Source organism: Rhododendron vialii, chromosome 4a, assembly GCF_030253575.1.
Source record: "Rhododendron vialii isolate Sample 1 chromosome 4a, ASM3025357v1".
NCBI classification, from domain to species: Eukaryota; Viridiplantae; Streptophyta; class Magnoliopsida; order Ericales; family Ericaceae; genus Rhododendron; species Rhododendron vialii.
Window position 1 is genome coordinate 12,747,730 of NC_080560.1, and position 15,626 is coordinate 12,763,355.

Consider the following 15,626-nt stretch of genomic DNA (forward strand, 5'->3'; position numbering starts at 1 on the left):
ATTATTTAGTCGATAAATATTTAATAAATTCGGCAAATATTGCATAAATTACTGACTAATTATTTAGTCGAAAAATATTATATAAATTACCGACTAAATATTTAGTCGGCAAATGTTTAATAAATCACGGAAAATATTTGACAAATTACCGACTAATTATTTAGTCGGAAAATGTGTAGTAAATTGCCGACTAATTATTTAGTCGGAAAATGTTATATAAATTACCGACTAAATATTTAGTCGGCAAATGTTTAATAAATCACTGAAAATATTTGACAAATTACCGACTAATTATTTAGTCGGAAAATGTGTAATAAATTGCCGACTAATTATTTAGTCGGGAAATGTAACATTTGTTTTAAATATAATATTACAAATTTTAAAATTAATTCTAAAATCTGCTGAGATTTTTTTTTGGTGATTCACAATAAATTAAATTGAACATCTATTCACCAATATACTGTAATCAAGTATTGAAATTCAAGAACAATTCATTCATAATTTCCATAAATAAAAAGTGTTCACAAAATACTTAACATACGGTATCCGAATTCGCAAAAGTACAAAATAACGAAAAATCGTACCACAAAAGTGCTACCATCAAACATATCATATCCATGCCCTAGAGCGCAAAATAATACAAAAGTTCAACAAAACTAAATTACGATAGAATCCAAGGTAAAAATCCAACTTTTTCATATATATAGTCCTTAACGAGATGCCAAATACTCCAATATCTGTGGAAATAACAAAACACAATAATTAGACCCAAAATCGAGATCTTTCTTCTAATAGCTATTAGCTGAAAATAATCTAAAAGCAGAAACAAAAAAATTCATTCATCCCAAAATCAGTAAGAAAGTCTCAGAAAATTAATTATCCAGAAGGCAAAAACTTCCAAATTTTACACATGAAATAGTTTACACTTAGAACACCTGGTCGTCCATGGCCTCTGGAATCAACATGATAATGCAAGTAAATAAGCCAACTCGCAACAATTTAGCATTCAGACCATGATGGAAAACCGAGGAGTAGAATTTGTTACTGGTAACTTGATTCCCGCAAAATAGGAACTGAAATTAGAATTGCAAGTCTTTTCAGACCACGTGATCTCAATCAAAAACACATCTTCACTCATTCCAGTATAAGTTGGAATGTTGAGACATAACTAATAGAATGCTTAGCTTTAAGTATAACAAACTTTAGCATCTCAAGTACCTCACAGTCAACCATCTTTGGAATACAAATTATAATCCAAGGCATGTACCATTAGCTAGTCATGAACTCATGATTATGAGCAACAAGCCAAAAAGAAAGAGCGCCGAGCTGATGTGAATACTGGTAATCACCAGCCTATAGGCAGTGTGACATGTTCATAAAACCAGCCCAAAAAGAAATGCACCTAATAAAAAAAAAACAGAATGAGTTGTTCCTCTTCCATTAGCATATCAGTGCTAATATAGGATTTAATGAGTGGAAGACAGAATTATTGCTAAAGGAAAATTGTAAAACAACTACAGTTCTTGGCTCTGTGTATGCTACAATGACACTAAGCTTGCATTGCATAGTCTCACTGCCTGGTTGGAGACTTTTGCACACATGCAGCACAAGATGGAACCATGTCACAAGAGTCCAATAATGCTTAGCTTAGCATACACGAGCACGCAAACAAACTACTACTACTACTACTCCGTAGATTTGCCTTGCTTCTCGTCCAAAAAAAAAGAAAAAGAAGAAGAATGGGAGTGAATTGATAAAGGGAGCATCACTTCTCTCGCTTTGCGAAATTTACTACTCCAATCATTAATGCCCATGATTATTTACTTACCAGCTACACCAGTAAACATAAAAAGGGATAAGATACACACAAAAACTTCTCGTCCAAAAAAAAAGAAAAAGAAGAAGAATGGGAGTGAATTGATAAAGGGAGTATCACTTCTCTCGCTTTGTGAAATTTACTACTCCAATCATTAATGCCCATGATTATTTACTTACCAGCTACACCAGTAAACATAAAAAGGGATAAGATACACACAAAAAAAAAAAAACAAGTTTATTCCTATATGTCATTATTATCCGGAGGAATTGACCTTACTTTTTAGGGTTTGGTCTCATACCTTTAGCCTTGGTTGGTTACGGTGCCTATCTCTTACTTAGACCTATGGCTTGTGTTGGCTTTGTTTTAATGTTATTTTTATTGTGTGCTTGCAGTTTTTTCACTTAGTAACCGGGCCTCTTGCCTCAGTAAGCAGTGAATGGGAGTAAATTGATTATCTATGCTTGGTTTCTGTGCTAAATCGATTAGTAACTCCAAATTTATGGCCTATTAAATTTGCTTCGTTGGCACTAAGGTATCTTAGCAGATTGGTTAATGAATTATAATTTGGACTGTTAGTTTATTGCTCTACCTGCATTATCATTAGTTTGACTGCTGTACTATTTTTGTTTTCTTCAGGACTGTTGGCATTTCCCTAGCCTAACCATGATTTTTGGTGGAGAAAGAGCTAAGAAAAATGGGAGAAGCAGTCAATACTACCGAGAAAACAGAGCAAGAGAGATGCTGCTCTCTGGAAAGCAGGGGAAAAAGAAACGTGAAATGACGAATTTTTATCATCAACATGCCGACCATGTGATTTTCTGGTAATTTTACAACAGATGCCTCTGTGTGTGTAGCTTATGCTGTAAAAATTTCAGAATTTTCTGATAAGTGTGGAAAAAGATAAAAATCATAAACCGAGCTGCTGTCAGATTCGCATATGTGCTGACAGCACAGACACATCTTGAAGAAACGGTCATATCTTCTAGCTCGGGTATCGGTTTTACAAACCGTTTCTTGATTCTAAAACTAGACTTACATACCTTTCTGAAAATGTAAGGTTTGTGCCTTAGTTCCTTTTAGGCAAAATCAGTTTTTGTTCCGAAGTTGATGGTTTGGTAATTCTGGAATTCTGGGCAGCTTTTGGAGTTGTGTTTTTCATCAAATTTATCATAGTTGATTGTGTTACTGACTATGGGTTCACATGAGTCTTAAACATTGATCAATTGGTGATGTTTTGGTGTTGGAATCATTGGAAAATATTGAGTAGGTGATTTTTAATGAGCTTTCGAGTGCTCATTTGAGTGCTGGCCGGGGTGGGGTGTGACACTTATTAAAACGTCTCTCTCGTTTGGTAACTTCAAATACTTTCTTCTTTTTTATCAGCAAAAAAAATTATTAACCAAAGGAAATGAGTCAAGTAGAATGATTAAAAGGACCATGCGAGCGGAGGACTATGTTGGCACATATGTCAAGGACATTCAGAAGCCTCTTATAATCTCAAAGGAAGAAGGATAGCAAGATACCAACCTAAAACCTAAAGAGGAGCAAAAACATTCTTGTCCAAAACATAAAAACATAACAACTTATAATCCTAGAAACATGCCAGAGTCAACACTGAGATACAAAAGCATAAGTAATAGCAGCAGCTAGCTAAAAGGATGGCCTAAGCTTGCATGATTGTTAGCACTAGCATACAAGGATGGCCTAACAACAGAAGCAAAAAAAACATACGAGATCATTGCATTCAAGGTATTTCACTCTCAGAGCTCTGGCCATCTGATTCTTCTTCTTGACTATTATTGCATAAATCATAATGGTTCTAGCTGGTTGTATTGTTATTGCAGGTTCCTAGCACAGAGATTGACAAATCCACTCGCAAGTTCTTCTCACGAGGATTACTAGTTTACCAAAAAAAAAACTAGTTGCATGTAGATTGAAAGCAAAACATAAAAGTAGCAATGCAAATGTAATTCCCAGAACTAATCAAGTTAGCGCTCAAAATCCAAATCTCAGTACGAGATTATCCTAGCATTATTGCTATTTTATAATCTTGAAACTCCAAAAAATCTTTAAAAACACACCTATAAATTGGCAGCTATAAAGAGCAAAGTTTCGTCCACGCGCCCTAGGATCATCTATTCATGCATCTACTCTTCGAGAATCTTGACTCTATATCATCCCCTATTCATGCATCTACTCTTCGAGAATCTTGACTCTATATCATCAACGCCCTTAAATTTTAACCCAATTTCTTTTGAATCCCACATAATACTCCACGATCTTTAAACCCGTTTTAATTTTCATGTGATATTTATCTTCTTTAATTTCACTCAATCTCAAAATGCACAATAACGAATGACTCAGGTCTCACATTTACTCTCAGAGTCACCATAACAAAAGTGAAAAAACCAAATACAACAATAATGCATTTTCTTCTTCTCCACCTTCAACCCTCCCAGGGTTTCAATTCTTTCGAAACCCTGTTCATCCTGTCACTGCAACAAAAACACCCAACAGAGCATCGTCCGCTTCCCCAACCCAAAATTCAACCAATTTCAGCAAATGGGTCGCCGATTTTCGATCCAAATCTTGCAATTTCGCATTGAAAATTAAGGGACAAAATTAATTCACATTGAAAACGAGTTTTTCGAGTTGAAAAGATGGAACCCTATTTACCTTATCAAAGCTCCGTTCTCGGTAGAAGGGAGAAGTTTTGATTCTCTGAACTGCACAGTAGATTTTGAATGTGAAAAATTCTATAGCCACCATTGCAATACCCTTGCAGGAAACGAGAGAGAGAGAGAGAGAGAGAGAGAGAGAGAGAGAGAGAGAGAGAGAGTTAAGAGGTAGACCTGAGATGTGAAGGCACGGCCGGACTCCTCCACGCTCAAATTCACTTCTTCTTAAGGGGAGAGCCGGAGAGGGAGGCGATGATGGCAGGGGTCAGGTGTGGAAACTGAGATGGTAATGGTGGGCAGCGAGAGAGAGCTGGGTAAATGACGAAGTGAGGCGCAGGGGGGAATGTAAGGGGGGGCGGGGGGGGGGTTGGGGGGGTTTAGATCAGGTGTGGAAAACGGTGTCGGGAAGTAAAAACCCCGCCTTTTTTTTTCGTGAAAATTGAAATCCGCGGAATTTTAATCTTCTCCGACCAAAATTGATTTGATCGGCAAATGTCTTATTCCAGAATTTAGGAAGAAATATTTAGTGTGCTCTAATTGAGTCAATATTGCATAAAAACTCTAAAATTTATCACCATGGATGTTTTTACAATGCTCAATCCGAATCGTTAGAATTTTACATCTTATCGATTATAGCATTGCCACCAAAATCGGAGATCTTTTAATATCAGCAACCACGTGATTGGAAGACTTCTGCTGCGTCGAGAATCATTAAAGTCTTATAGCACACCACCCGAGTCCCACTTGTGGTATTTTTTCGCGATCAGAAGCATCTATTTTTTATTGATTATAGGTTCAATCATTCTTACCCAAATTATAGTTGATCACTTTTCGTTAGACAATTGATCAAATGAAAAATGCTACGTTTCTAATGAGTTCATGTCTCGATAAAGGAACTTTTTTAAACCTGATCGAATCGCAAATTTACAAGAATGAGCTAACCAACAAGTACAACAATATCAACGGTATCGATCATCACGATTGTCTCACGATCATGTGGCTACTGCAACAATGAATACAACACAAGACTTAGTTGGCTATATCAAGTATATTACAAGTTTAGATTTTAAAGCTAGATGCCAAGTCATTTTTTATATTGCTCCATCTGAACCGTTAGGATTTAACGTTTTACTGATTATAGTATTACCACCAAAATCAGAGATCATTTGATACCACCCGCCGTGTGATCGAAAGACATTTAATGCATTCAGAGGCGTTTTAAGTGTTACAGTGTACTTCTCGACTCCGCCTGAGGTCTTTTCTGGCAATCGAAACCATCTATCTTTGAGGTAATACAAAATAGATCATTCGTACTAAGAATGAAGTTTACCGTATATGGATAGACACTAGATCAACCAACAAAATTCTTCTTATTTTGAAATTTGTGTGTCGATGAAGAGCTTTCTAAACCCGCTCGAGCCAAACTTTCATGAGAATCTTTTGATTACGAAGGGAAAAAAAGAAGAACGGTTTCGATCGAAAAGTTTGCATAGTGCTCAATGTATTCGGAACAAATATTGATATCTTAACCGATTGGCAAAAAAATTAATTTCCTTTATTGACTTTTTTAAGGAAATTTTTTGTCCCGAACCAAACTATTGCTTTGTCAAAAATCGTGGTCAATGTACCCCGACTAAATATAATTTTAGCCGGCATTTAATAGAATTTACTGACTAAAATATTTAATCGGCATATTTATTTCATTTATTGGTTTTTTAAGTTTTTGGAAAAATAGATATTCCCCGACTAAATATTATTTTAGTCGGTATTTATTACATTTCCCGACTAAAATATTAAGTCGGTAAAATCATTTCATTTATTGGTTTTTAATTTCGGGGAAAAATAGATATTCCCCGACTAATTATGGTTTTAGTCGGTATTTATTAAAATTTCCCGACTAAAATATTTAGTTGGCACATTTATTTCATTTATTAGTTTTTAAAATTTTTGGAAAAATAAATATTCCCCAACTAAATTTTTTTTAGTCGGAATTTATTAATATTTCCCGACTAAAATTTATTTAGTCGGTGTTAGAATTTACATTTACCAACTAAAACAAGTTTAGTCGATAATGGTTCGACCATTTCCGACTAAATTTGATTTAGTCGGGAATGTTAGTCGGCAATTGTGTAATTTTTTGTAGTGAGGATTACTAAATCTGCTTGGTTAAAAGACTTTTTAAGATCCACACAAAATTAAACTCATAAAGACCAAGGCAGCAAACATTCAGTTTCAGTAGAAAGGAAGATGCAATGCATACATCAAGTAATCCAGAAAACCCTGCCTAAACCGAGCCAAGGGGTCCTGTGATTGTGCTTTCAATCTCCTTAGTTGCCTGTCTAAAACCATATGCTGTAGCGGCACATCCGTCAATTTTAGGCTCTCTGAGGAAAGATTCCAGATTCAGGAACAGTTCTAGCTACATTACAATTTTTTATTACGATATCCCTGAGATTTGATCACCATCAGAGTTTCCAAGTCTTGCGTCGTGTTCGTTCTATGCACATACAACAACAGAAGGCATAATCGAGTTTTCAAGCTGAAGCAGCAGCCTTGCAAGTTGGCAGGTCTTTGTCTACGTTAGGAGGCATCCTGAGGATAGGATTATTCTCAAAGAAGTTTACCGGTTTTAGATCGAAGCTCGATGACACAGTCGGCATGATTGGGAAATCCTCTTGGCATGGTATGTGATGGAAGCCTAAGGTGTACCACACCACGATGTCCTTGTTCTCAATCGCCGGATCCCTGCATAATAAATTTGAAAAAAATAGTATTACATGATGTCTGTTGCAGCTTAGTTTTGGTAAAACTTGATTCTACTGTAGTGCAGCTTGTTTTAAGTTGCGTTACGCAGCCTGAAAAGTTGCAAAAAAATCCCGATAGTAAATTGGTATGGGAAGAACGAAAAGCTTTGCGAGTTCACACCTTTCAGACCACACAGCAAGAGTGTCTTCACCTTGGCTTTAGGACACGAACAACCCACCGGCCCATTGCTCGATCTCGTTATAGGGACTGACCCATATCTGGTTATTCGTAAACGCACCTCTCTTCTGAGGCGGATCATCAAGATCAAGCAAACTAGCAGCCGTGCCACCCGGAACCACCTTATAACCGACCGGATTACCAACCCTAGTCTTTTTACTCGGGTTGATAACGTGGAATTCGGACGGGTCATAGAGCTTAAGCTTAACCTGTGCATCTTTCTCGGTCTTGGCCACATTTCTCACAGCCTTCAAGTAACTCCGACGTGGCGCATTGTCAGGGGAGTTGTGGTCCCTCTGGAGATTCACCTTCACGAAGGAGTTATCGGAGCCGTCGAAGTCCATGTCAAGGTGGAATGTGACGTAGTGGTCGTGAATTACGCCGATCACGTTTTCCGATAAAAGGGTGCCGTAGAGGTTTTCTTGTTCTTTCACTTGGTTCATGTTCACAAAAGGGGACCCTTTCACCATGAGGATGCCACTTAGCCCCACCTGCCATTTTATTTTTTCCGATGAACAATTCAAACGCAACTTATATTGATAATAGCGGATCGTTACATGAATTAAAGATTAGATCGTTACGAGATCAATAATGGTCGATCATTTCCCATATCAGAGCATCAACATGTCCATTCAGTGACGATGTTATCAGAAGATTAGTATCAACGATTCGTCACTAGATGCAAGATTAACCTAATTAAGAACGATTCAAAGTACGGAGTAATTTTGGAAAATGACACTTTGAGATTACATGTTATTAGCCCTGTCAATGGACCGGATTCGATCCGGATCCGTTCCGAAAAATCCGATCCGGATCCGGATCCGAATCCGATAACATCGATCCGATAATCCGATAATCCGAATTCGGTAATTCAATACGGATCCGGATCGGATCGGATTAAATCCGTTATCAATCCGAATCCGAACTTTATTTTTTTTAAAAATTTTAATTTTTTTTAAAAAAAATAGTAAAATTTTTATTTTGAAAAAAAAATGTTTAAGAAGTTGTATTTTTATTTTTATTTTCTATTTTAAATTTTTTAAATTTTTTTTCGGAAAATGATTTTTTTTTGAAAAAAAAAATTGTATTTTTTTGAAATTTTTTTTTTTTTTTGCTAAAATTTTTGAAGTAAAAAAAGTTTCCGGATCGGATCCGGATTACCACTATTGAATTTGAGTCTTATCGGATCAGGATCAAATTGTGTCTTATCGGATCCGGATCCGGATCTGTTGGATCAGGATCAGATCCGGCCCATTGACAGGCCTACATGTTATTGTATCCATTACATGTACTTTTAAAACGTTGAAATCCCACCAACCCACTCATTAAAGACTATTTTCCACGATGAGCAATGGTAAAAAAATATGCTCCAAAATTTGTCTTCTATTGTGCTATGAAAAAATGTGTTTTATGTACTCTCTTCATTCTATATTGAGGTACCACTACTTTCACTTTTTTCTATTATTTTTATCTTGTTTATATATTTTAATTTATAATATTTTTATGATTTCAAAATTTTTTATAATAAAATTAATCAAGATTTATTAAACTAGATCCATATTGAATTTTTTTAGCATTATAAATTGAAAGATATAAAAAAAATTCTAGAAATGTTCGAAATAGTAACATGAACACCCAATGGAATAGAGAGAGTATTTTAAAACACTATACAAGACAAGTATTGAAGTGCATTTATTACTATTCCTTCCGTCCCAATTTGTTTGTCCAATTTCGACGCACGTGTCTTTTAAAAAATTGTCTATATCTCACAATCTATAATATTTTACATAATTTCGAAAACAACATATTTTAGATCTAATTGAGATTTATCAAACAAGATCCATATTGCATATAAAAAAATTTATAAATTAAAACATATAGACAATTTTGTAAGAGGTCCCAAATAGTGAAAATGAACAAACAAATTGAAACGGAAAGAGTATTTATTTCTAAAAAGTACTAGAGTGATAAAATTAATTTTTTATTTTTAGATGACCGGCCCCATGGAGTCTGAGTCATTGAGCACTAACCTTAACTCTGATTAGTCCATCCGTTTGGAACTCCCAATCCACAATGTAATCGTAGTTGGCGACTGATGCTGCCATTCTCACCACTAATGTCACCTTCGGCCTCACCTCTCTAATCTGACCACAAAAAGTGAAAGGGCAAATTTCACTGACCTCCCCTGAGGTTTCTGACACGAACAGAAACCTCCCCTGAGGTTCCTGAAGTAACACTGCCCTCCCTCCTTTACTTGAAAATACCAAGGGACCCCCCTCTCCGTTAATTGGACGTTAGAAAACGGATGGAAAAGATTATTTCTCTCTCCACCCACTACTAAAACTAAACTAAACTCCCAACCAAACAAAATCGATGTCATTGTACTATATTTTTTACAATACCTATACTACCCTCACCAAACTCTTTACCCCTTTTATTTATAAAATATAAAATACAAAAATCACTACACTTTGTACGCGTTTCACTTTGAGATTTTGTCCTTATTTAAAAGGTTTCACATTTGCTAATTTTCTATCAAACTTTTTTGAATTATTTGTTCGTCTCGATAAGAGGAATTGAAAAAGTAAAAAATTAAGACTTTTACTAAATATTTTGAGAAATTCAATATTTTGGATAAAAGTAATAATTTTATATTCTTTTGATTCCTCTCGTTGAGACAAACTAATGATCCACAAAAATTAACACAAAACTAGTAAATACAAAAAAAATTCAAATATGGACAAAAATAAAAAAGCCTAAAAATCCCACAAACAAGTCCGCATGAAAAAAATTCGAATATGAACAAAAACTAAAAAGGCTAAAAATTTCACAAACAAATCTCGTAAAAACCAAAAAACAAACTATTGGCAATGGAGGGTACGGGCTTGTTGGTGGGATTTTTAGGCTTTTTGATTTTTACGGGGTTTGTTTGTAGGATTTTTAGGCTTTTTGATTTTTGTTCATATTTGAATTTTTTCGTATTTACAAATTTTGCGTTAAATTTTTGTGGATTATTAGCTTATCTCAACAAGAGGAATTAAAAGAGTACAAAATTATTATTTTTACCCAAAATATTGAATTTCTCAAAATATTTGGTAAAAATCTTAATTTTTTACTTTTTCAATTCCTCTTATCGAGACGAACTAATAATTCACAAAAATTTGATAGCAGATTAACAAATGTGAATCTTTTTAAATAAGGACAAAATTTCAAAGTGAAACGGGTACAAAGTATAGTGATGTTTGTATTTTATATTTTATAAATAAGAGGGGTAAAGAGTCTAGTGAGAATAGTATAGGTATTGTAAAAATTATAGTACAATGACATGGTTTTATTTGGTTGGGATTTTAGTTTAGTTTTAGTAGTGGGTGGAGAGAGAAATAATCTTTTCCATCCGTTTTCTAACGTCCAATTAACGGAGAGGGGGGTCCCTTGGTATTTTCAGGTAAAGAAAGGGAGGGCAGTGTTATTTCAGAAACCTCAAGGGAGGTTTCTGTTCGTGTCAGAAACCTCAGGGGAGGTCAGTGAAATTTGCCCAAAGTTAAAATATGCAACCCATCAAAATTAGCCCCACATTTGAAAATTACATGATCAGATGGACCAACAAGATGAAAGTCCCTCTTAAGAAATTTCAATCCAAACAAACAGTGAAAGCAAATTTTCATTTTTTTTTTTTTTAACGGCAGAAGAAATATTCGTTACCTCCATGTCAGTAATGGGACACTCCGAATGGCGCCAGGCGATATCGCCCGCATAGCTCTCGAAGACGCAAACCATGTTGGACCGAACATACGCCATTCCATCGGCTGCGGGGAACACCGCATCCATATAATGCGCGTTCCTCGGGCAGTCGTTGAGCGGGTCAAGCGGCATGGCCTGGAGCCCGAACCCGTATTCCCCCGCGTCCATATACGTCTTGAAGTACCACACGTCCGTGGGGTCCATGTACGGCACGAACAGCTCCGAGGCAAACCGCTTGTACATCACACTCCTCATCTCCCCCGTCCCCGGGTCCTGCACCACGGCCCGAGAGACGATAATTCCGGCTCTCGGGTCGGGTTTCAAGTGGAACTCCCAGTTGGCCCACTTCACCGTGTGCTCGTCCTCTACGGTGAAGCTCGGGCCCTCGGGTTGCTCCAGGGAAATCGGGTTCACTATCCTTTTCACTTGTTTTTTGTTTAACGCGGAGAAGCGGTAGTCTGTGTTGGCAGCGGCGGGGATCGGTATGTCCCTACCGTTATCCGAGACCTCCAAGACCTCCTTCGTGTCCAAATCCACGAGCACCGTGAGCCCTTCGATGGGCCTCATGTAGAAGTTGGCAGTGCCCTTCGTGGAGTAGCACTGCACCTTGATCAATCTCCGGCTCTCCTCGCTCTTACCGAACCACCCCGTGGAAATCGGCAAGCACGCGAGGTCCGCCAGATCGATCCCCCGCTCGGCGATCGTGCGGTTGAAACCGGCGTTCGAGAGCGGGGCCCACATGGCCGAGGTCATGTCCTCTATGGTCATCGTCGGGTAGCCGGAGAGGGAAGCGGCCTCCTTGTCGTGCTGGGACTGAGTCACCTCGCCGGCGTCGATGTCCACGGTCAGCACGTGCGAGTCGCCGTCGACGCGGGCGACGACGGAGGCTTTTCTCGTGGGGAGGGGGTCGCCCTTCCGCCAGGCGAGGACGAGCGGCTTGGGCGGTTCCTGGAGGACGACGGAGTGGAGCGCGTAGGGGGAGGATTTGAAGAGCGGGTGGGCGGAGAGGACGGCTCGGATCTTGTTGAACTCTTGCACGGTGAGCGGGTCAAGCGGGTGGCGGGGAACGTCGGAGGAGTGGTGGCGCGTGGGGATGGGTGGTGGTTTTTTCTTGAGGATCGTCTTTTGCTGGATGCGGTTCTTGGAGGTGCACCACGGGGAGTAGGTGGCGCAGTCGAGTTGCGCCTCCGGCTGGTTGGCGCCGTAGGGCAGATTGATTAAAGTCAAGAAGAGGAGGAGGACGGTGCTTAAGATGACGAAGAGTAAGCGTAGGAGCCTCTTTGCTTACATCTCGATCTCTTTCACTCACTCCCTCACTGAGTGATACTGCGTGTATTATGGATCTTAATTGTTTGTTTTGTGCAGTTCATACACTTAGCGAAAAGGCAAGTATTTCAAATATACGAATCTAGCTTCAGGGACGGGTGTTCGGCCAAATAAGCCAAAGTGACTTATTTTTTGTTCTTATTCAAATTTTTTTCGTATCACTTGATTTATTCTCATTTTTTTTGGGATTATTGCATCTTCATGACGAGAGAAATCTAAAAAGTATAAAATTTTGATCGAAATTCAATATTTTTTGAATAAAGACTAAAAAAGTGGCTTATTATCTTATTTTTATTTTTATGTGAGTTTGTTTGACTTATTTTTTACGGGAAAGCCAATAGCTTTCTTGTCCGAACAAGCCCTTAATTTCACAGAGGAAGGGAATAATAATCTTAGAGGGGTTTGAATCTTTGTGCACAAGGGTATCACTGGGGGACTTTGTCTCTGACTCTCGAGTAGTTATTCAGCATTCTCAGACAACCGCAGTGATAGAATTGGTGGTATAGACTGAACAAGAAATAAGAAATAAGAAATAAGAACAAATGAAAAAAAAAAAGGGGAGAGTTAATTGATAGATGAGGAATTGACAGATTGAGAGCTCTCGTCTCAACTGCTTTTGGTTACACTTTTCAACATGCCCTTCACAGCTTCTTCTTCCCCTCTTTATACACGAAACCAAAACAAGGAAAAATTGACTCAACTAACCCAGCTCAACTAATCCCTCACTTTACTTAACTAATTAAATTATGATGATTACGAACTAAACGGCTTAAGCTTTACTCAGTTGCGCTGCACGTGTTCTCCCAGTCCAATTAGGCCCAAGACATTGCGGGCTTTGCCAAATTCAGTCCAGCAAATCTACCTTTATTCGGTAGTGTATCACGCGGTATTGTCACGTAGTGCTCAGAACGATTTCAAGACCATACATTTATGCATAATTCATACACTCAATTGAGGAACTAAATGAAATTATATTGTTGTAGATTGGTTCAAACTATTACATTACGATGCTCCCGAATTATTGAATCATTTCACCTTTGTCCTGGCTTGACTTATGGTGCCGTGTGAGCAAATACAAAAGGCGAGTGGGTGGCCCCGTGAGAGACCACTTGAACTTGGTGCTTTTAGATTCTTGAGAACCCCATTTCAGAAAATAGAGTGATGCTACGTACCAGGACATCAGCCCATGCCCCGATTCATGATCACTGTGATTGGTTCAAATTATTATCTTGTGTGGTGTAGCCTAGGTACACGTGGTGCATCTATATGTACAAATTACTCTTTTTTCCCTTCTACTTCTTATAGTTATAGTTTAATTCTAGTTCTGGAATGGTTTTGCTTTATGATACTGATCTTGTTCTTCGGCTAACTGTTGTTCTAAGTCTCTAAGCTTATCCTGTTCTTTCTTTATGAATCTAATAAGAGTGGTACTATATTGAGGTCTGTTGATATATAAAGGTGTATTAAAAAGTCTATTTACCAAAAGATTCTGAGTAAATATTTCTTCTTCTAATCTGTGAATTAAAATTAAAATATTCTCCTTCTTGTTCATTCATGCAAAGATATAAACTTGTAATCAATTATTTGTAAATCCTACTCGGTACTTACCACTACATGATCCAAATAAACTGTTTAAAATAAATTGGATATTGTAAATGGAATGATATATCTGATTACCCATTAAGTAATCTTTTCTTTTTATTACCACTCTATTTTATGTGCCAAAATCTCTTCAAAGGAATTCCTTACTTTCCTTCTTAACCTACCTCCGAATACTATGTTCCCTCAACGCCACTCTCTGGCAAAAATGGGTTTAAGACTCAAGAAGGCTTTATGATTTAAAGGCCTGAAGTCATTACTTCTTTAAAATTTTAGATTTTAAAATATTGGTATAATAAAAACTGGATTAAAATCTTTGGGTAATTCAAACATATAACTCATACAATATTCACTTTATTTATGATCATGGGGGTGTTCCCTTTCGGGAGTCCCTAAAGAACAATAAAGAACTGGAGTATTACTGGAAAGAAACTTACTATATTACAGACTGCTGATTACGAAGCTGGAGATTGACTCGACCAATTACAATTGCCACAAATGCTTACAGATAGCAAGTGTTCAAATGCTAGGAGAGTCGTGTTTACAACTGAAGAGTTCTATCCTATTTATAGACTGACTTGAAATTAAAATGACTGGCAACCTATTAAGAAAAGAGATCCGATTTTCAAAGAGAATAGTAGATGCCGCGTGATCACTGGCCCGCATCGTCACATCTTTCAACTTTTCTTTTTGAAAAAAGAGGACCCTTCATCATTATTGCACACAGATGTCCAAAGTAGCTGATCTTTGGTTGGTGAAGAGTGGTTGAAACAGTAAAAGTGGTTGATTATTTCTCTAGTTGGTGCGGAGTGGTTTAGACTGTTTGTCAAAGGGTAGCAAAAGTATTCTGCTTTTGGTGAATACTTCCAAATCACTTAAAGTATCGACCCATGTGATGACAGGATTGCTGTCTATCATGGTGGGATACTTTTGTCTTTGCTTCTTATCCTTCCATGGTATTATTGAGATTGTGGATGGCTTCGTCATCAAAATCATAATCTTCTTCTTTTCCATGATCGGATGGAATGGATAAATCTTCTCCTGTTAGCATGGCTCTTTGCTGGTCTTTTTGCTTCAAATAATACCTGACTAAATTATCATGTCCTGTTTCAAAGTGAAATTTTAGTTCTGGAATGTGATCATTGGACCTAATTTTTTGAAATAGGTCTTCACATATTAATGGTGCCTTCCCATAATCATATAAACTATCATAAGAAAATCCTTCGGCTATGGTGAAGGCAATGGCATGCCTGATCTGTTTTCTTATAGAATTTGCTTCGCAAATCCATGGATTATCATTGTCACAATGATAAATTCTTCTGAGGATGGTATTTGCAAGATTTGTGTTGATGTGAATATTGTGGTAGGCAGGGATAAGTTGTCCCGTAGAAGTCCATTCTGGAAGTTTTGATTCCACCACGGCTTCAACTGCTGTACCTTGTTCTGCCATAGAATTGAGAACACATGCTGCAATTTTCCTT

At 37.4% G+C, this 15,626-nt stretch overlaps 1 protein-coding gene and 1 long non-coding RNA gene across 2 annotated transcripts; both read right to left on the reverse strand.

Annotated features, from left to right (window-relative positions):
• Positions 1-4,100: 4,100 nt before the first annotated feature.
• Positions 4,101-4,848, reverse strand: LOC131324398 (uncharacterized). The gene is made up of 2 exons (XR_009199325.1): positions 4,672-4,848; positions 4,101-4,545 (listed from the first exon to the last, which is right to left on the reverse strand). It is a non-coding gene; the product is annotated as an uncharacterized LOC131324398 (long non-coding RNA).
• Positions 4,849-6,672: 1,824 nt separating this feature from the next.
• Positions 6,673-12,619, reverse strand: LOC131324397 (amine oxidase [copper-containing] gamma 1-like). The gene is made up of 4 exons (XM_058356348.1): positions 11,182-12,619; positions 9,510-9,623; positions 7,423-7,970; positions 6,673-7,242 (listed from the first exon to the last, which is right to left on the reverse strand). Exons 1-3 carry the CDS (start codon positions 11,986-11,988, stop codon positions 7,461-7,463), a joined length of 1,431 nt encoding a protein of 476 aa, XP_058212331.1. The 5' UTR covers positions 11,989-12,619; the 3' UTR covers positions 6,673-7,242; positions 7,423-7,460.
• Positions 12,620-15,626: the final 3,007 nt, after the last annotated feature.